This window comes from Hippichthys cyanospilos, chromosome 7, assembly GCF_059441005.1.
Source record: "Hippichthys cyanospilos isolate Australia breed blue-spotted pipefish chromosome 7, RoL_Hcya_1.0, whole genome shotgun sequence".
Lineage (NCBI taxonomy): Eukaryota > Metazoa > Chordata > Actinopteri > Syngnathiformes > Syngnathidae > Hippichthys > Hippichthys cyanospilos.
In genome coordinates, this window is record NC_142375.1 from 21,947,719 (window position 1) to 21,967,061 (window position 19,343).

The window sequence follows — 19,343 nt, forward strand, 5'->3', positions numbered from 1 at the left end:
AATAAAGACAATTGCGATTTGTTTCCTTATATTTGGACGTTTGACCGCAAGATTATGTTTACATTTACATTGTCTGATCAATAAAATGAAAACATTTTGGAAATGTTTATTTTTTCTAATTAGGGATTACTTTGCAGTATATAACAAACTTTGAAAACATCTCGTGAAGTCCCATTGTGATTGACTTAATCCAAATATGTGTCTCGTTTTCCTAGTAAGTAGCAAAATTTCAAACCCGTTGTAATTCACATTGGACGTTTAAAAAAATAACCAAGTACTCCATTTCTATTTCTGGGTTGTCTGAAATGTTCTGTGCATTTTTTAAAATCACCAATAACAATTATAAAGTGAGCTTGAAAAAAAGGGAAAACAAGAAAAAAAAAAGAAGACAGAAGACTGCACATCCCACATTTAAATTTATGTTTTTAAAACGGTGACTAACCACGAAAGAAACAGGGAGGAGTAAAAAAAACAAAACAAAACAAAACAAAAAAAGTCTTCCAAAACAGGGCCAACCACTTAAAACTTGGCCAAGTGGAAAAGCCACAGTTGCATAATGTTCACGATGTGAATGAGGCGAAAAAGATGCGTCTGGAAAAAAAGTAGGTCTTGTTATTGTCGAAGACGGCCACGCGGAGTGATACTGGCGTCGTAGCGGAGGGTGCCGTGGCCCCGCGACTCACTGACGCCAGGCCGCATCACGACGCCGCGAGGAGCTCGGGAGAGTTGACGAAAGAAGCAGCGCGCAGCTTCCACGTTCACACAAGGTAACGTCAATTTTCTTTAAAATGCTTTTTCTCTTCACTTGACACTTTTTACACGTCTTTTCTCTTCTTTGTCTGTTGTGTTGAATTTGTATCCGAGTCGAGCTTTAACAGTTAATTTCCAGCTGCGGCACTCGACCCCCCCCCCCCCCCCCCCCCCCCTTCCCAGTTCCACATTTATCCCCGTTTAAAATTAAATTAAAATGACATTTTTATTGAATAACATATATGAAACGGAGTCATTCTGGTTTTCTTTGCGTGTGTGAAGTCATTTGAACCTCATTTGTACCTGCCAGGTACACTTCCTATCAAAACACCTTTAACGATTCTTAAAGTAGCCCACTAGCGTTTAAGTTTGATTTTAAGTGAATGTCATGTCATAATAAACATAATACGTAGAAATCTAAAATGACAGAACCATAGCAAACCTTTTCATCTTGAACAAAATGAATGCTCGCGTGGAAAGTAATCAATCAGAATGATTGATATACAAAATGGATACTAACATAGTAAGTGGACTGTCCAAACTTTGAAAACACATTGAAATTCAAAATTGCACGGTTAGCAAATTCAAAATATTAAATTCTTGAAAATGATGTGAACGAAGTCATTTTGTTTCATGAAGCATCATCCGCTTTATAAGAAAAATCTGAAAAAAGGTGCCTACTGTCAAACATTTTAGTGATTACAGGCATTTGTTTGTTTACCAAATTATTTCATCAATATTTCATCTATCTATCTATCTATCTATCTATCTATCTATCTATCTATCTATCTATCTATCTATCTATCTATCTATCTATCTATCTATCTATCTATCTATCTATCTATCTATCTGTCTATCTATCTTCATACACTAAACATTTTAGACCCTTCATTAACGCAAATAATGCTAAGAATGTGTATTTGGGTCTATCGTATCAGCTAGGATTAAATGGCATTTTTTTTATCTTTCACTTTTGACGATTGTGTCTTTTTTTAAAGCATCCTTGTGGGTGTGTGTGTTCATTTTGCGTGTGTGAGTTGTGTGAGCACTGACATCATTGAAGGTGACATATCAGATTACTCAAAGGACCCTCATTTTGACCTTTGTTTCCTGAATTATCATCCCATGTGCTCAAAATCCCCTTCAGTTGTCTTAAATACCTGAAATAAAATGTTTAAAAATGTGCCCCGGTGTAAATATAGGTTAGTGGCATTCCAGCATGCAGCAAGGCAGTCAGAACATTTGCCAGATGACAACATACGTCGCCATGTGTCGTGTTGAGGTGGGCCTCTTAACACATCGCCAACTCCCACATAGACTGACAAAAACATGAGAACATTAAACAACACCCCTAAACCACCATTGCTGATTCAAAAAAAAAAAAAAAACAAGTGACAATGCCATTTTATAAACAAACATATTTTGGCCTTCCTTTCGAGGCTTTGATTTATTTCCTCACTATGTATATATATATATATATATATATATATATATATATACATTAAGTATTCTCGAGTAAGGAATCAAACAACGGTAAATGTCCTGCGTTCAAGTATGTTAACAAAATACATTACGCGTGTAAAAATGTACTGTCCAAAACCTGTTTATTAATCAAAATCTTCTGTATTTAGAACATGTACTGGATATGAACTGGAAAATACAAAAACATGGTCCAAAAGATGTTCTGTTTATAAAATAAATCCAATACAGTCCAGTACTGTACTTAACTTCAGTGTTGTACACTTTCCTTTATGAGTCTATTTTGAATTGTTGTGTTGTGTTCATTTCTTGCTTTATAAAAATGTTTGTCTGTATATCATACAATTGTGTTGCTAATTGCAAGTAATTGTCCCGTTGATCATCGCCGACAATGCAAAGAATCGATCGTTAATGTAATTTAATCGCAGGAAATTTAACGCATACGTTGTTTTTCCAGGTTCGTAAATTTCCGTTAGACAGAGATCCGTAATTGGGAATACTTACTGTACATATTAACATTTCAGATTCCACTGTATCTAAGATGTGTGTCCTTACTGTCACTTTCCCTTTCATCTGCTTTCCCTCGGTATGAAAGCTTTTCTGCCGCCATCACTCTCTTCCTGCACTCCAGTGACCCCATTGAGTGGGGGGGCTAATGGACACCCAATCCTGGCCCCTGCTGATAAATAATGTAGCTTTCTTTATAATGTGATGGGGAGGGGGATCTGCAGAGCATCATTAGTGCCTCATCTTCCCGTGCAGGACTGGACCTAAATTGATTAGCAGACACTGGAGTGGCGTCAAACTATCCACGGAGCTCACGCGCTGCTCCGAGCACGCCGCCCGCCCGCGTTGCTCCGCGCGCACATTAGCCGCGATTGCTGAGCATTAGATAATAACAAAGCTACCACTAACAAAAGACAGTGGACCCCCGGTTTACGACGTTCCTGCCTTACGTTTGTTTCACCTCACGACATGGACCGTGACGTTTTTTTGTCCCCTCTTTACGACATTTTTTTCGTCTTACAACATAAAAAAACAACAGCTTTTCTTTCAAACATGGCGGTCAGTGTGCGTGCGGGCTATTTAGCCCGCTAATGGGCTAAATAATTAGCTGTTTAACATAGATTTGGATTGGCCATCATCCGGCAAATTCGCGTTACTATCCCAACCGCGGAACAGATTAATCTTGTAAACCGGAGGCCCACTGTAAAGTAAAAGGCAAGGAGCAAATTTTTTTTTTGTTTAAATGAGACCGTTTAGTCAATTTGGCAGTTTGTGGTTTGTTTTTATAAGGAAGGCCGCAGCCGCCGTTGACATCTGTGCAATGTTTACTCAAATGCGGCATGCAGGCAAACCTGGGTTATTTAATTGACAACATGCTAATTGTTGTGGTTGTGGTATTGCGAGCTGCACAATTGCAATGTGTCAGTCGGAGAGAAACTTATTAGCGTTTTGCCAAACAGCTTCACGTTTGAATGTGGACAGAAGTAAGGTTGCAAAATCGGATATTTTTCACTCCGAAACTTTCTATGGGAATAAATGAGGAATTTCCTAAACGGAATGTCTGCTCACGTTTGGGAATTTACGAAGGGACGCTCAAATTTTTGCTTTGAGGTACGGGAAAGCTTTGGATACACTGCTTATGGTAAAACACAATGTTTTGTTTGTTGAATATGAAACTCTTCCCATGTATTACCCTCAGTTCTCCGTTAATTTGGACAATGATTATTTTATACACAAAATCTCGCAGGTCCAGCTGCAATCACACGGAAATGTCAGAATCGTTGCATTTTAAAATATTACATATTTTAATCATCTGCTGCAATTTTCAGCTCCCTAGCGGTTTTTTCCTCATTGATTCGTTTGTGATATCATAAAAACATCAAAGGAACTTCCATAATTTGTAACATAATGCCACAAGGGTTAAGATCCTCATCTCAGTTTAGATTTTGCCGATGTACCTTTTGCAAGATGCTCGCAGCCAAATGACCAAAGCCACTTGTCTAAATATAGAAAAGGAGGAAAATATTTACATTTCAAATGCCTGTCAGATAAGACTAGTGAATGCATATCAGGAAGGGCCTTCATATTACCGTTTAGTCACATGTGTGGAGATGTCCCTGGAGCATGGCTGCCAGCTTTTCTAGCAGCAAGACAATAGCGGACACCGAAGCGTGTTCCTGATGTCGCACCGCGGCCCTTTGTTGAAAAATATATTTGAGGCTATACAAAAAATGCAAATAATGATTTCTAGTGCGGCCCGGTACCAGTTGATCCACGGACCGCTTCCTTGTGTTAGATCTGAGTCATTTTGGGGGCCCGGCTAAGTATAGCTCTAATATTCCTGTCAGGATGCTTGTTTTTTAGCAAGCGATCACCACACCCCGTAAAAAGCACCTGCTCCCGCCATATTTAACCCCTTGTTCGTCGCAACCATGTTGTCTACGCGAGGGCTGTCCGACAAAGATAGCAATTGAAATTTAATCCCATAATCTGAGGGTACCAAGAATAACTAACGGGCATTCTTAATGATCTATTTGTTCCTGCTAGTGGGAAATACAATATACTGTAGGCTTTACCGGCAGAACCGTGAGTCACTCTTTGAGAACTTCTCAACGTGGTTGCAGAAAACAAAAAGATGACGATGATCTTTGTACCGTATTCTCTTTTAAAAGGCATTTACTGTACCCCCGCCTCTCCACTGGTGAATGGCTCCTCTGGAAGCTAAACGAATGGACAGATTTATCCGCGTACTTCCTTCTTATTGTCCTACTCAGGCTGAACGTTTGCTTGTTGGCGAGGGTTAGGGTTAAATTCACAATTTATACAGAAATAAAATTCACAATTTATACAGAAATAAACTTTGAAAGTGGATTTTTGGATGTGGTGGGAAGCAGTAGTAAACAAATGGTAGCACAAAGATCACATCCAAATAAAGTACAGCACAGCTAATTTACTTACAAGCCAATAACAAAAATAAATATACTTCGAACTAAATGCAAAATTTACTTTCAAACAAATTTTAAAATGTAATTTTTGGTCAATTCAAATAGAATTTATTCCAATTTTTTGCTCATTGGATTTTCCAAAATGGGCCTCAGTTGACAATTGGAAAACAATGTCCCCTGGTGGTAGGATGGCAAAATGCTTGATTTGACTTGTAATCAAAAAAGTGCTTGACTTTTTAAATGTTAATATCGCAGAGAATCTGCTTCATCAACTGCGACAGCCGACGTCGTGATCGCGATCCAAAATCAACTAATTGTGCAGCCCGAGCGCAATATCAGAATGTGCATCAACCTCAAAAACCCTTTAATAAAAACAACTGAGCAATCTCTCATATATTTTTACTTGCAGGAATCTTTCGGAATCCCCCTCAAAAGTCAGCAGTGATTCTCTCCTGAAGCTGGACCTCTCCCTGTCATTCCAGCCTTCTTTGGGCCCGGCGGAGAAGGCGTGCGTGAGGGCTGCCCCGTCCATCATGAACGTCACTTCGCTTTTCTCCTTCACCAGCCCGGCCGTCAAGCGCCTGCTTGGCTGGAAGCAGGGCGACGAGGAGGAGAAATGGGCCGAGAAGGCGGTGGACGCCCTGGTGAAGAAGCTGAAGAAGAAAAAGGGCGCCATGGAGGAGCTGGAACGGGCGCTCAGCTGCCCCGGTCAGCCCAGCAGCTGCGTCACCATCCCCCGCTCGCTGGACGGCCGGCTGCAGGTGTCCCACAGGAAAGGGCTGCCTCACGTCATCTATTGTCGCGTGTGGCGCTGGCCCGACCTGCAGTCGCACCACGAGCTCAAGGCGCTGGAATGCTGCGAGTATCCCTTCGGCTCCAAGCAGAAGGACGTGTGCATCAACCCTTACCACTACAAACGTGTGGACAGCCCGGGTCAGTATGCTCTTTCGTCAATAACTCCACCCACTGGCAGTAGAACTACAGTGCATTTACAGTGCTGCTTTCAAGGTGGACCACGGTCATGTTCGTGGTATTGAATGACCTCAAATTTCTTATATGTACAACACGCAACCTTTTTAGCTCCTATGTGTCAATTTTGACCTCATTTGGGCCATTGATACAGACGCATCTTAAAAATGACTATAGACTGTCAAAACAGGTAGAGGTTCAAAACAGACAACACAAGCTCACACGTCCATGTTTGCTTCAAGACCGTCAAAGCTCCGCTGTCCACGCTTGCGTCTTCATTCCATTCAGCAAAGCATTACACAAGACATAACAAAAATGTTGTGAAATTATGTTCAATTGTCAATCCAGGGCACTATCAAACCAGTTAACTACACTGAGATTGACAATTATATATAGCAAGTGTTGCTAGTGTTTACCTGTGGCTTTGGTGCAGTCATAGCGGCACTTAGCACAAATTAGCGGCTAGCTACCAGTACTGCAGGGCTCCTATAGGTAGACATGATTAGCATAAATGACTAGTCTGCACATTTTGATTATGACAGCCTAGCGCGTTTGCTGTTCCTACTGATCACTTTGTATCAAACCACGCAGACTCAAAAATGCTTTTTCAGACAGCAAATTTGTCTCGTAGACCAACATTTATGGGGACCGATTGGGAGGAGGAGGAAGAGGATGTTGAATGTCAAAACACTCTAAAAGTAGAATGTTCATTAGGGGTCTTCATGTAGATAGAGTATCTTCAATAGATGAGGGACTAAAAAGTGTGAAATAAGAGATGAAAGAAGTCTTTCGGTAAATCCAGCGTTTCATTCACTTTAATAGCTTTAGCACGTGTTTAGTTCATCACTTTGGCGAGCAAAGCCACATGTTACTAACATTGCCTGCATTTCATTTAACATCTGCAGGACAATGCGATATTATGTTTGATCTTGAGACACAATCACAAGGGTCAGTGTTTTTTTTCTTTCTCCTTCTTTTGGAGGACTCCTGGAACAGGAAGTCCGCCACCATCCACATACAATAGGAGGAAAATGTTGCTGCCTGCCTTGCACACTTTTTGTTTTCACAGCGCAGGGTTGGAGGTTGTTCAACCGCAGAGCACCTGTCTGTCCACCCCCCTCATAAAACATGTCTCCACACACACACTTCCAGTCACTCTCCAGCTGTCGTTGCACTCTGTAGGGTTTGAATTAAAAAGTGGGCTTATTATTTTGTGCATATTACACCTGAATGGGCCTCATGCTGCACATTTGGGATATTTTACCTCAGGTGATAAATTCCTCAGGCACTGTATGCCTCAGAATGCCTTTTCTATACTGTATGTGGAACTTCTCCGAATCAAATTAGATGACATTCTCTTCAAAAGATTATTTAGGTTATTTCCAAGCAGATAAGATTTTGCATGAGAAATTGCATATGAAGGCTAAAAGTTTAATTGCACAATGATGTGGACTGATGTGGAATGACAAGGATATGACCTGAAATGATATAAAAGATGGACAAATAAATTATTTCCAGTGTTTATTTTGGAAATTGTAGTGCTATGTAAAGCTAAGGTTGTCCCAGTCCAACATTTTCACTTTCAATGCAAGACTGATACTGCTGCTGCATGGGCCGCACCCAAAATAATGAACTATTTCCATTCAAAGTATTATCTGAGGCTCTTTTGTTTTAAAAAAAACTTCTATTTTGAAAACTCCAGATTCTCTTAGATTCGTTTAAGTCACTTGAGCGGCAAAATTTCACTCACAATAAATGAGTATGAATTATAAGTCTTTGAGAGGAGGGAAAGGCCCAGTCAAGAGACAAGTGACGAGCCTACAACTTTGAAGAAAAAGAAAGCTTTGAACAGGCAATACCAGGAGTCATACTTCAATACATTCTTTTATTATTATTAAAAAAGATACCGTTTTAAATATACTTTTACAATTTTGATAGACAATAATCTTATTTATAGTCAGTGTGTCGAGTGGGGGGCGTGAAAAATTTTCTTTTTTCTAGTGGGGCTTAGAAAGATATAATTGAGAAGCACTGGCCTAGAGTATTGTCCGATCTCGAGCCAATATGATCTCTGCAGGAACGATACATGCTTTGATTCTTTTTTTGTATGTAATGTTAGAGGAGACTCGACTCAGGCGATACCATTTTAACAAAGACCACTGGGTCGAAACAGTCGTTCTGACAAAAATATGACCGTATGGGTAATATAAATTCAACCTCCAACATGAAAATGGAACTTCTATGAAATCCAATACTCATTTTTTTTTTATCTGATATTGGACCAATCAGACGCTAATATCGGATTGGGAGAACCCCAGAACCAAAAAGTACAACCAAGAAGTAAAAATACGAAAAAAATATGAAAAAAAAGGAAAAAAATTGAAAGCTAGGAAACGAGGAAGCATCAAAAAAGGAAATCTCCGCATGATCTACCTCCTGTTTCAACCTGGGTGGACTTGTTTGCTTACAGTGCTGCCCCCGGTGTTGGTACCACGCAACAGCGAGTTCAACGCCAAGCACACGATGCTCCCTCGTTTCCGCAACCCGCTGCAGCAAAACGAGCCGCACATGCCTCAAAACGCCACCTTCCCCGAGTCCTTCGTTCAGGCCAACCCCGTGCCCTTCCCTCACTCGCCTGGAAACAGCAGCACCGCCACCTTCCCGCATTCGCCATCCAGCTCCGACCCCGGCAGTCCATTCCAGATGCCGGGTGAGTCCTTTGCGTGTGGCCAATTTACATCCTCTTCCTCCGCATGACATTGAATTTTTGGGTGGGGTATTACGCAGAGACACCCCCTCCTGCCTACATGCCCCCAGAGGAGCAGATGACTCAAGACTGCCCCCTGCCAATGGACACCAACCTCATGGCGCCGCCTTTGCCTATTGAGAGTAACAACCGGGCAGGTGACTTTGCTTACAAAACTTAGGGTGCTCTGACCATATTTGAAACTAGATTGGTATTATTCTCTAAATCCTTCTGCAGCTTGTTTTCATCTTCTCATCGGGACCTCCAAGATTCAGATCCACCATTAAGCTCTTAGTGGGACTTAGCAATCAAACAAAATTCAATCATAATTTCAAGTTTGGCTTCTGACAATCATAGAAACTCTGTTTAGTTTTGCGCAGTATGTAAATTTTTACCTAATTCTTCGATTACTTGTAATACTTAAGTATTGAAGTAATTGATTACTTTAGGTAGTAAATTACTAAGTAATTAATGACTTTATGAAATAAAGTACTAAAGGCTTCCATTATTTTAACATTTAAAGTAATCAATGACTCCAGGACTTAACCTTTTACTGGGTAAACAAGCAAAACGGCCTTTATTAGGCACACCGTTTTCCCAGTGCCAGTGAAGGGTTAATTACCTTATTTTCCGCACTTTAAGGTACACCTAAAAGCCTTCAATTTTCTCAGAAGCTGACAGTGCGCCTTATAATCAGGTGCGCCTTATAAACCCTGCGTTTTCATTTTTGGAGGCCGAAAAAATAAAAAACTTAATCACCATGTAAATTTTTACGCTTGTGTTTCAGTTATGAATCTATTTACAATAAAAATTTGTACAATTGTATTTGATTACTAATGGGAGTTAAGTACTAAAGTACTTGATTACCTTAGTACTAAGTAATTAAAGACTTTAGGAACCAAAGTACTAAAGTCCTTGATTAGTTTAACATTTAAAGTAATAACTTCAGTATTTAAATACCTAAACTTTCTTACTTTTAACGATTTGATTATTGATTTGATTCATTTAGTGTCGCCACTTTTGTACAAACATTAAAAAAAAAACGAAAAAAAAACAACTACACAGAGATTAGATGAATTAGTTGTGATTGAAATATCAATGAAAATAAGGTACAACAGGGATCCTATTTAGATCCTTATCCTTTCCATAAGGATGTCTGGATGCTCCGCAAGTCATGTTTATTTTAGATCAACTTCCCAAAACTAGAATATTGCCTCGTTGGTTCACGCTCCGGACTCATGACCTCTAAACGTGTCCCCCGCAGCAGATGTGCAGCCGGTAGCCTACGAGGAGCCCAAGCACTGGTGCTCCATCGTTTACTACGAGCTCAACAACCGAGTGGGCGAGGCCTTCCAGGCGTCGTCCACCAGCGTGCTCGTGGACGGCTTCACCGATCCCTCCAACAACCGCAACCGCTTCTGCCTGGGCCTGCTGTCCAACGTCAACCGCAATTCCACCATCGAGAACACCCGGCGGCACATTGGCAAAGGTGAGGAGCGCCAAAGCCGCTCAAACGGCCGCGATGAGAAAAATAAAAATCGGTTGTCCCTCGACTGCTTAATTACGACGATATCAGCCAATGGGGCTTTGTTGTCCCACTCCTCTGATTCCTCCGCACCTCTCAGGCGTCCACTTGTATTACGTCGGCGGCGAGGTGTACGCCGAGTGCCTGAGCGACAGCAGCATCTTCGTCCAGAGTCGCAACTGCAACTACCACCACGGCTTCCATCCCACCACCGTTTGCAAGATCCCCAGCGGCTGCAGCCTGAAAATCTTCAACAACCAGGAGTTCGCCGAGCTGCTGGCCCAGTCCGTCAACCACGGCTTCGAGGCCGTCTACGAGCTCACCAAGATGTGCACCATCCGCATGAGCTTTGTCAAGGTCGGTACGAGGCCTAAAATGATCTCGCTGAGAGTTAGCAAGCGGCCCGGGTTGTACTCTGCCTCTAACGCAGTGTTTCTCAACTATATTTTGCCAGGCCCCCCCTAGAAAAGAGAAAACTTTTCGCGCCCCCCCCTCAGTCGATGCACTGAATATAAATAAGATTATTATTGATGAGAATTGTTTAAGTATAACTACACACGTATCCTTTTTAACATTAACAACAGAAAAACGCAATATAAATCAACTTTCAACAACTGTTTATTATTTTTATCGCCTTTATACGGGTTATAGCTTAGTCTAAAATGGAAAAAAAAGAAGCAAGTGCACCAAAGTGCCTGAAACTAAAAGAAAATGATGAAAATTATTACTTTATTGCGATTACATTCCACATGACAAAAACAAAGCCTTTTTCCTGGGATCACCCCCCCCCCCCCCCCCACCCCTCCCATCTCCCGCCCCCCTCTAACCCGAAGTTAGCTCAAGCTCACCTTAACTCTTTCACTCCCAGGCCCGTATAAAAACCTGGTTTGATAAATTTACACAAGATTTTTTTTTTTTTTTTGCACCATAATCATCTTTATCTTCTGATTCCTCTACCCACCAAAGCTTTAGACTCAAATGCTTATTTAAAGCTATAAAAACGGCCACTAGATGGCAGAAGTGGTAAGAGAACAGCAGAGCTCATGACAGCAAATACGGAGAAAAGAATTAACAGGACGTGCCTGGCAAGCTTTGAAGAATGACGAGATAAAACATACGCTGTAAAGTTGAACGCGTGTGGCACGGGGAAAAGTCACACTGTAGCAACTATAACAATATTTTGTGGCGATCGTGCATGTTTCCATCATTTACAAGCTCATACGGGGCAAGAAGAAGACGCAGCAAAGATCACAAGCAAAGTGACGTCGCTTGATCAGGCTGGTCGTCTATTTTTACAATTATTCTGACAGAAAGACGCTTCTTGAATTTAAATACACTTACAATTCGGCAATCATAATTACCACGGCGAGCGGCACAAACTCAAATCCTTCACCATAAAAAAGTTATGCTTTGAATTCAGTCAATTCCGATATTTTTCAGGGCTGGGGAGCCGAGTACCACCGTCAGGATGTGACCAGCACCCCCTGCTGGATCGAGATCCACCTCCACGGCCCACTGCAATGGTTGGACAAGGTTCTAACGCAGATGGGCTCCCCCCACAACCCCATATCGTCCGTGTCCTAGACTTCCCTCAGGGTCAGTCTTCGGCCCGAGTAGAGTCAGCAGATCCCGGACCGGTCCGTCCCTTCTTGTTGTCTCATTTAGAACTGATTGAAGCATTTGGGCTGATCTGAGATCTGTCAAAGGAGACCGGGTTGTTTCCATTGAGTCTTCTACTTGAGGGACTTGTGAAGACGGCACCTACACAGACTGGGGAGAGGAACGAGCAAAGACAGCTTGATGCAACTGGAAGAAACTTGATTTTGGTGACCAACACTAATAATCCAACCGTCACAGTCTTTCTTGGTGAGCGCAGGCGTCCTCCCAAAACCCGCGTCCTTTTTTGTCCCTTTCTTGTCATCGTCGCTCGCATGCCTGCATCCTACGTATTCCCGTAGACGTTTTTAAAAGCGGTTACTTCCCATGGCAAGACACCTTGACTTCTTCTTTCGCCGAGACAAAAATGCTGGATTCCCTCCACAGCTGCCGTTTTTGTGGTTCTTTTTTGAAGACGAGTTAGGCTGTACCGTATCGTTTATAGAGCGCGTGTTTAGCAAGGCTGGCTTGCGCGCCGGGTGGCAGAATCCGTAAGCTGTTTATCTACAGGTACATATGGAATGATAAATATGGTTAAGTATTGTTGTAAAACAAGATATGTGTATCATTATCCCAGTTGTGCGTTTCCAAAGGTGATGATTGTTGGAACAATTTAAGGAGGGTGTTTCCTCAGAATTCTGACGCATTTTTTGCCCTCGTTCAAAGAAAAACACATTTTTTACAGAGGCATTCACCCTCCTTTGCCTTTCACACAGAACCCAGCCAAGCAGAATATACAGTACATCCGCCGCGCGCCAACTGGACAATGACAACAATCCAATGCGACCTATAAAATTCGGACAGTTGCTTCGACACACACACGCACAAAAAACAGCTCAGGGTTCACAGTCTGCCCCAAACCGTCCCGCTTGGTGGAACTGTTTCCACACATGCGCTGTTACCTTGTTGCTTTTTTTTTTTATGTGTGTGTGTGACATTCCAGGTCACTGGAAGCGCGGTTGGATTTTACACAACAAAGATATTAGCGTACAATTTCCTCCTGCCATGTAAAGTAAAACTCCAAGGACGAGCAGTGTAAAATGTCAATCGTCATTTAAGAGGCGGGCCTTATAGCCCGAAAAAGGCATTTCCGATAGTAAGTAAATGTTGCGTGTCATGTTTTATTCTCGTGTTTTCCCCATTAACTTAGGTTGAAATAGTGCTTTTAGATATATTCAACTTTAGACGATGGTGCTGTGTTGTCTGGTTTGGCCACGAGTAGTTTGGATAGTGTAGTGCTACACGTGGCATTGACATGGCCCAGCATATACAGTATTCAGTAATAGGAAAAGAGGCGTCATGGACTAACTGATATTTGAAACGACTGTTACATGAAAATATTCAATTTTGATTCATTTCACTAAAGTGCCCACCCATATCATTTTTTTACAAATAAAATATCCTTACATTCTCTGATAGAGTTTATACTCCTTACATTCTTTTTGTATTTTTGCCTGCACTTTCACATATTGCCTCTTTTCTGCGTATGTTTTTGTCATCTGTTTTTTTTTCCTTTTTTTTTTTTTATTTTGTTTGGTCAGACTCCCAGAAAAGTAGGTTTATTCCATGAATATCAAGACTCTACTGGAGAACTAAAATAAATTTGTTTCAGTACTTCGTATCGTTGTCTTTATTTATGTGTGCTTGTTTTTAATTGCAGGACAAAGACACACAAGCTAAGTACTGTATAAGATGTGCCCACTGCACAAAACGTTTTTAAACCAGTTACCACCACACATATAGGCTACCCCTATTGATGATTGACCACTAAACACTTTTCTTTTTAATCTTTAAGGAAAGTCTAAAGTTACACTTTTAATAATTAAAATAATCTTTCAGATAATACTAGACTTATGATTTCCGTACTTTTATGTATTCAAAGGTTTCTGAATAAAGAGCACTGCTTTGAATTTGACAAAAAATGACCTATTACAAGTGAGCGATTTAACGTTGCCCCCACTAAGATGGCCGCCAAATTGGGTCGTCACTTGCTCATATATGCTACCAATTTGGACTCAAATATCGATACACTCATAAATTTTAAGATCTGCACCAAATTTGATATAATAAATATAAATCGGGCATGTAAATATATTTAAATACATAAAATGATTATAAAAAAAAGTTCGTCAAATGTGTTGCGTCACTGAAAACCGGAACGTCATCGGCGGAAGCAGGAAGTACAAGTGCCAAACGCTCCCATGGAGCTCATCTCGAGGTCAGTGTTTTATTTAGTTTTTACTCCACTTACCGAACATATAAATATTTCTTAGGTGCCGACAAAGCCCATACCATTCTGATATATACACTTATGGAAGTCAAGCAACTAATGTATTATTACGTTACTTGTGTCGTTTTTAAAGCACACAACATGCCACGGCTTGTGATGGTTTCTCCAATTACTATAGTGACGTCATAAAGTGGCCCGATTTTCCACCTAATTTAGGTTGTACTTTGTCTTTTGTCTTCAATGTTCTAGCTTCCCTTTTTTTTGATAAAACTGTAGGATAGACTAACATAGCCTCAACATCCTCGTAATGGTTTCTCCAATTAACACGGTGACGTCATAGCATGGCCGCTCCCCCCCATTCAATTACTTACGCTTTATTTTCTGTTTTGCTTTTAACTTTACTAACTTACCTCTCTTTTAGATAAAATGAGGCTCCTCCGTCACATCACCTCCCCCAGGACTTGTCTTTGTCACCCCAAGACAGCGGCCAGCCACATTTTCAAACAATGGCGGGCCGCGAGCACGGTCTTCAAGCCGCACATTCAAGACCTGAGCGGGCCCGAGCAGCGGCTGCTGAACAAACTCTACACGGGATTGGTCGGAGGTCAGCGGGCTGCTCTGGCTGAGTCCATCACCTTGGTGGAGACACAGCATCCGCGGAAGAAGGAGCTGGCTCAGGTGCTGCTTCAAAGGGTGCTGGCCTACAGGAGTGAGCAGGAGAGCCGCAACGGAGGCAAGCCGCTGGCCTTCAGAGTAGGTGTGTGGCTGCTTGCCTTTTGGACAGAATTGTCCACATTTTGTCTTTTGGGCGACAGTCATGCGACACGCACGGTAATACAGTATTGCATCCATCCATAAATTAAAAGCGACTCACCTTCTAACTTTTTAAACAATAGAGCCGTTGATAGGTGATTGCTATTTATTCATTCTCCCATTAGAAGTTTGAGTGCAAACAATATTGTATACTCAATAGGCCTGTATGGTTTATCATTCGGCAAAATATTTACAGCAGCTTAGTTGCAATGCTTATAGCCTTGTGAAGAAAATGAGAACTTTTGCTTCGATTGTTCTGTTTATTTATGACTTACAATACTTTTTATTTGATTGTTTAAAGGGCTGGTATGAATTTGTTATCATTTGATGGGAAATTGGGCTCGATCATGCGATTCTTGATGACATTTGGTTTTTAAAGGAACAGTGTGTACGATTTAGAGCGTTTTTCATTAAAAGGAGAAAAATAAATGATTGTAAATTACAAATACTTGCAAATGAATGTGTTCTTAATGACCAACAGTATGTTTAAATTTACTCATAGGTGTAGTTACCATTAAATTATATTACATGAGGTGTGGCACTTCTCCGGAGGCGGCCATATTTGTTATAGCTAAGGACAATGGTAAATGCAGCACCTGCAGCACCTCCTGCTGGCCATCATGAAAAACGCTCTGAATCTTGATGAAAAGTTGTGATTATTATTTGGGCCATAATGGTGCAGCCCTACTTGTAAGTCAAGGAACTGTTGTACTAATACGATGGAGATCCAGTGGAACCTTGAATCTTGACAGGTCTTTCGGGTCCTCCTGGGGCTGGAAAGTCTTCGTTCATCGAAGTGGTGGGCAAGATGCTGACGGGCCTCGGACATAAAGTGTCAGTGCTGGCGGTGGACCCGTCCTCCTGCACGACGGGGGGTGAGTTGTCCTCATGTTTGTCCACGTGACCTTCTGATGATGTATACAATTCTAAAGTAAACAAAGGTCTCTAAACGATTACCGTCTTCAAAAAACGTTGGGATTGAATGGGTCCAAAATGGGCGGCCTGCCACAAATGGCCCCAGGGCCGTAGTTTGGACACTGCTGCTGTATCCACTATGTTCCCGTCCTGCTCGCAGGTTCCCTGATGGGTGACAAGACGCGCATGACGGAGCTCTCTCGTGACATGAACGCCTTCATCCGGCCGTCGCCCACCTCGGGTACGCTCGGCGGCGTCACCAGGACGACCAACGAAGCCGTCGTCCTCTGCGAGGGGGCGGGTTACGACGTGGTCCTCGTGGAGACAGTGGGTAGGCCCACTTTGCTATTTGTGTCTGGTAACTATGTTATTTCACATCATAGAAAAGCGGGAAAGCCATCGTGAGCAGGTATACGATTACTGTGGCCCAAATTTCACTCTTAACTCTTTTCCGAGACATTGATGTCTATAGACTTGACGGATTCATTCACCACCCCAACTTAAACACATCTTTCGGTACCTTCATTCCGATCCACCCGCTCACCTCATGTAGGATTTGTTATGTTTATGTGGAATGCGCATGGCTGTTTGCGTAGTTGGGCAACTTACAGAGCCCGCCCCCTTTTTGTCATCGTCGTACCGTAATTTTTTTTCAAGCCAGACAAATATGTAATCATCAGTCGTCTGTGTATTTTTGCCCAACTTTCCGCCACCGCTAGAGGGCGCAGGCACACTGAAAGTTAATAACATGTCTGTGGTTCTCCAGTTGCACTGCAATTGAAACACAGTAATATAAGTGTAACACGAAAATAAAACCAGCTAAGGAGTTTAACTCTAGGCTATAACGCACCATCATGTCTACTATCCCACATGTGAGAAATGCAGGGGACAAGAGTGCAATTAACAATCGTGTCCACTGGATGGCATTAACATGCTTTACATGACACTTAATTGGTCAATGTCAGTCCTCATTCATAACCGCCTGGCCTACAACTATAGAAGACGCTTTCGATTAACGTTTGTCCACAGTTGTGATCGACCGGTTGATCGTGATCGACGTATCAAGCGCTCCTGTTTTAAAGACAATCGAGCCTTTACTGACTTCGATCGAGAAAGCTCAAATTCAGCCTCGTTATCGACATGTGTTTACGCAGATTTATGCGCATTCAAAGTGTACATCATCAAATGTGTTTCGATTGTTGTCAGGTGTCGGCCAGTCAGAGTTTGCAGTGGCGGACATGGTTGACATGTTTGTGTTGCTGATTCCGCCAGCAGGGGGCGACGAACTACAGGTATTGTCCTCGCGTTGTCTTGATCTTGCTTTTACTGAACGACGGTTTGATGCGAAGGGCATCAAGAGGGGCATCATCGAGAGGGCCGACCTGGTTGTGGTGACCAAATCGGACGGAGACTTGCTGGTGCCAGCCAGGAGGATCCAGGCGGAATACACAAGCGCTATGAAGTTGCTCCGGAGGCAGTCCAAGTCCTGGAACCCCAAAGTGAGTCATACATTTATTCTGGTCAGTTTCAATCACAAACATGTTAAATTAGACAAATGATTGTTGACTGTGCAGCACGGCCTCTGAGTTTTGGGACCTGTTGTGGGTTATAAAACATCAAGGGAAAAAAAAACGCAAACCTATTTTAGGTGAAAGACGACGCTTTCTTTCAGTGAGTTCAGTGCTTCTCCAAAATGCTCTAAAATAGCTCATAGTGTGGGGAACTGCTTACTCTTTCAGTGCCATGAATGTGTAAAATATGTAAAATACTTGGCTTGTGTGCCAGTTAGGGCTGAACAATTAATCGAATTTTAACATCCATCACAATATTGGCCGCTATGATTAGTTAAGCCGATCCTCGGCTATAGTAACATTTAAAAAGCCGGCTACTTACATGTCAAAACCTGCACTTTTCCGTCCTACCAGCAGGGGGCAATGTTTCCCACATGTTTGCATGACAAAAGCCCCAAGATATTATTTACCATTGTGAAATGGCGTTGAGTTTCTCACCTAATTCCTAATGTATAAAGTGCCAGCCGTCATTGAGCGCTGTGGTGATAACTGTGACCAGTGGATGGCAGTGTTTCCACGCTTACAACACAACTATTACCTACACCAATTCTAACTGAAGAATGGAAGTCAATTTTTCACGCGGCAGCTCCCATATTTACATAGGCATAGCACGCAGTATTCCGTTGGCCTTGAAAGGTGAGCGAAAATGCGAAAAATACCGGCCCTCTCCACGTTTCCTTTTCCAATAACGCTTGGAATGAGCTTGGATTTGACGCTGGCACCCCCCCCCGACCCTTCAGGTGGTCCGCGCTTCCTCGCACAGCGTGGAGGGCATCTCGCAGGCGTGGGCCGAAATGCAATCGTTTCACCGGGCCATGTTGGCCAGCGGCGAGCTGCAGGCCCGCCGGCGGGCCCAGCAGAAGGTTTGGATGTGGACCTTGATCCAGGAGAACGTCCTGGCCCATTTTCGCCATCACCCCGCCGTCCGGACGGCCCTGCCCGGCCTGGAGGAGAGGGTCACCCGGGGGGACGTCTCCCCCGGCCTGGCGTCCGACCTGCTCCTCAAAGCCTTTCAATCCTCCTAGTCAGTGGCGCGCTTCGTCCAGCGGGAGGAGTTTGTGCGTGGGAATTGAAATGGACCGTCATTTTTGGAGACTGAAACTTGGGACAATCAGTTCTTTTCATGGGACACAATACACTACTCACAGAAGGTTAGAACTTGCCGGATTTTGGATGACATTTCAGGATAAACCCGCACAGGTTTGATCCAGCCCGCGAGATGATTTTATAATGTAAAGTATAGCATTTTTTTTAATCAATGAAAAACTAGAAGTGTTTTGTGATTAATAATAATGTTTTATGATTACAATAGTGATGTTGTGCTTGTACTATTTCGGACAGCATTAAAAAGTAATACAGCTCAAGTTGGGGTTTTTAAGTTATTTGCTATAAATTTAAAGGGAAATGCTCTAGTGGAATAGCGGCCGTAGATTTCTTTCAAAGATCGGCACTGCAATGAGAATATCGATCTGAAAAATTATCTTTATAATATTGATCATCTTTTTGATAATTTTTTGATTTGATATTTTTTAATTATAATTATTTCCTTTTGAGAACAGGTATGACACTATGTGTTGATTATTTTTTTGTGAGGCACATATTTAACAATTTGTGAACAAACTGCTACTGTAATCCCAAAACAGGATGCCTTATGTTGAATATTTTTTTGTCGACAAATATTTGTTTATTTCCCTTTGAGAACCGGTGGGTTAGGGTTATTGTTTTAGAACAGGTCTGA

At 42.2% G+C, this 19,343-nt stretch overlaps 2 protein-coding genes across 6 annotated transcripts; both read left to right on the forward strand.

The window, feature by feature from the left end:
- Positions 1-697: 697 nt before the first annotated feature.
- Positions 698-13,690, forward strand: smad1 (SMAD family member 1). 5 transcript variants are annotated; one of them, XM_088419752.1, is made up of 8 exons: positions 713-767; positions 1,953-2,032; positions 5,590-6,113; positions 8,620-8,859; positions 8,937-9,053; positions 10,160-10,384; positions 10,521-10,777; positions 11,861-13,690. In XM_088419752.1, exons 3-8 carry the CDS (start codon positions 5,714-5,716, stop codon positions 12,002-12,004), a joined length of 1,383 nt encoding a protein of 460 aa, XP_088275878.1. In that variant the 5' UTR covers positions 713-767; positions 1,953-2,032; positions 5,590-5,713; the 3' UTR covers positions 12,005-13,690. The 5 variants fall into 5 exon arrangements, with proteins under 5 accessions (XP_088275877.1, XP_088275879.1, XP_088275878.1 ...); XM_088419749.1 differs by having other exon boundaries at positions 747-767; positions 5,663-6,113; XM_088419750.1 differs by having other exon boundaries at positions 747-767; positions 5,663-6,113; positions 10,163-10,384.
- Positions 13,691-14,247: 557 nt separating this feature from the next.
- On the forward strand, positions 14,248-18,969 carry mmaa (metabolism of cobalamin associated A). The gene is made up of 7 exons (XM_088418850.1): positions 14,248-14,294; positions 14,728-15,063; positions 15,872-15,994; positions 16,195-16,365; positions 17,241-17,326; positions 17,384-17,533; positions 18,346-18,969. The coding sequence occupies exons 2-7, from the start codon at positions 14,733-14,735 to the stop codon at positions 18,628-18,630; spliced, it is 1,146 nt and encodes a 381-aa protein (XP_088274976.1). The 5' UTR covers positions 14,248-14,294; positions 14,728-14,732; the 3' UTR covers positions 18,631-18,969.
- The last annotated feature ends 374 nt before the right edge of the window (positions 18,970-19,343 follow it).

Excerpts from the sequence above, each read along its gene's own strand:
- smad1 (XM_088419749.1), top strand. The coding sequence starts at position 1,970 with ATGCAGCAAGGCAGTCAGAACATTTGCCAGATGACAACATACGTCGCC. Across the intron at positions 6,114-8,619 it reads CAAACGTGTGGACAGCCCGG|TGCTGCCCCCGGTGTTGGTA; the intron begins GTCAGTATGCTC and ends GTTTGCTTACAG. Across the intron at positions 8,860-8,936 it reads CAGTCCATTCCAGATGCCGG|AGACACCCCCTCCTGCCTAC; the intron begins GTGAGTCCTTTG and ends GGTATTACGCAG.
- mmaa (XM_088418850.1), top strand. The coding sequence starts at position 14,733 with ATGAGGCTCCTCCGTCACATCACCTCCCCCAGGACTTGTCTTTGTCAC. Across the intron at positions 15,064-15,871 it reads GCCGCTGGCCTTCAGAGTAG|GTCTTTCGGGTCCTCCTGGG; the intron begins GTGTGTGGCTGC and ends GAATCTTGACAG. Across the intron at positions 17,534-18,345 it reads CCAAGTCCTGGAACCCCAAA|GTGGTCCGCGCTTCCTCGCA; the intron begins GTGAGTCATACA and ends CCGACCCTTCAG.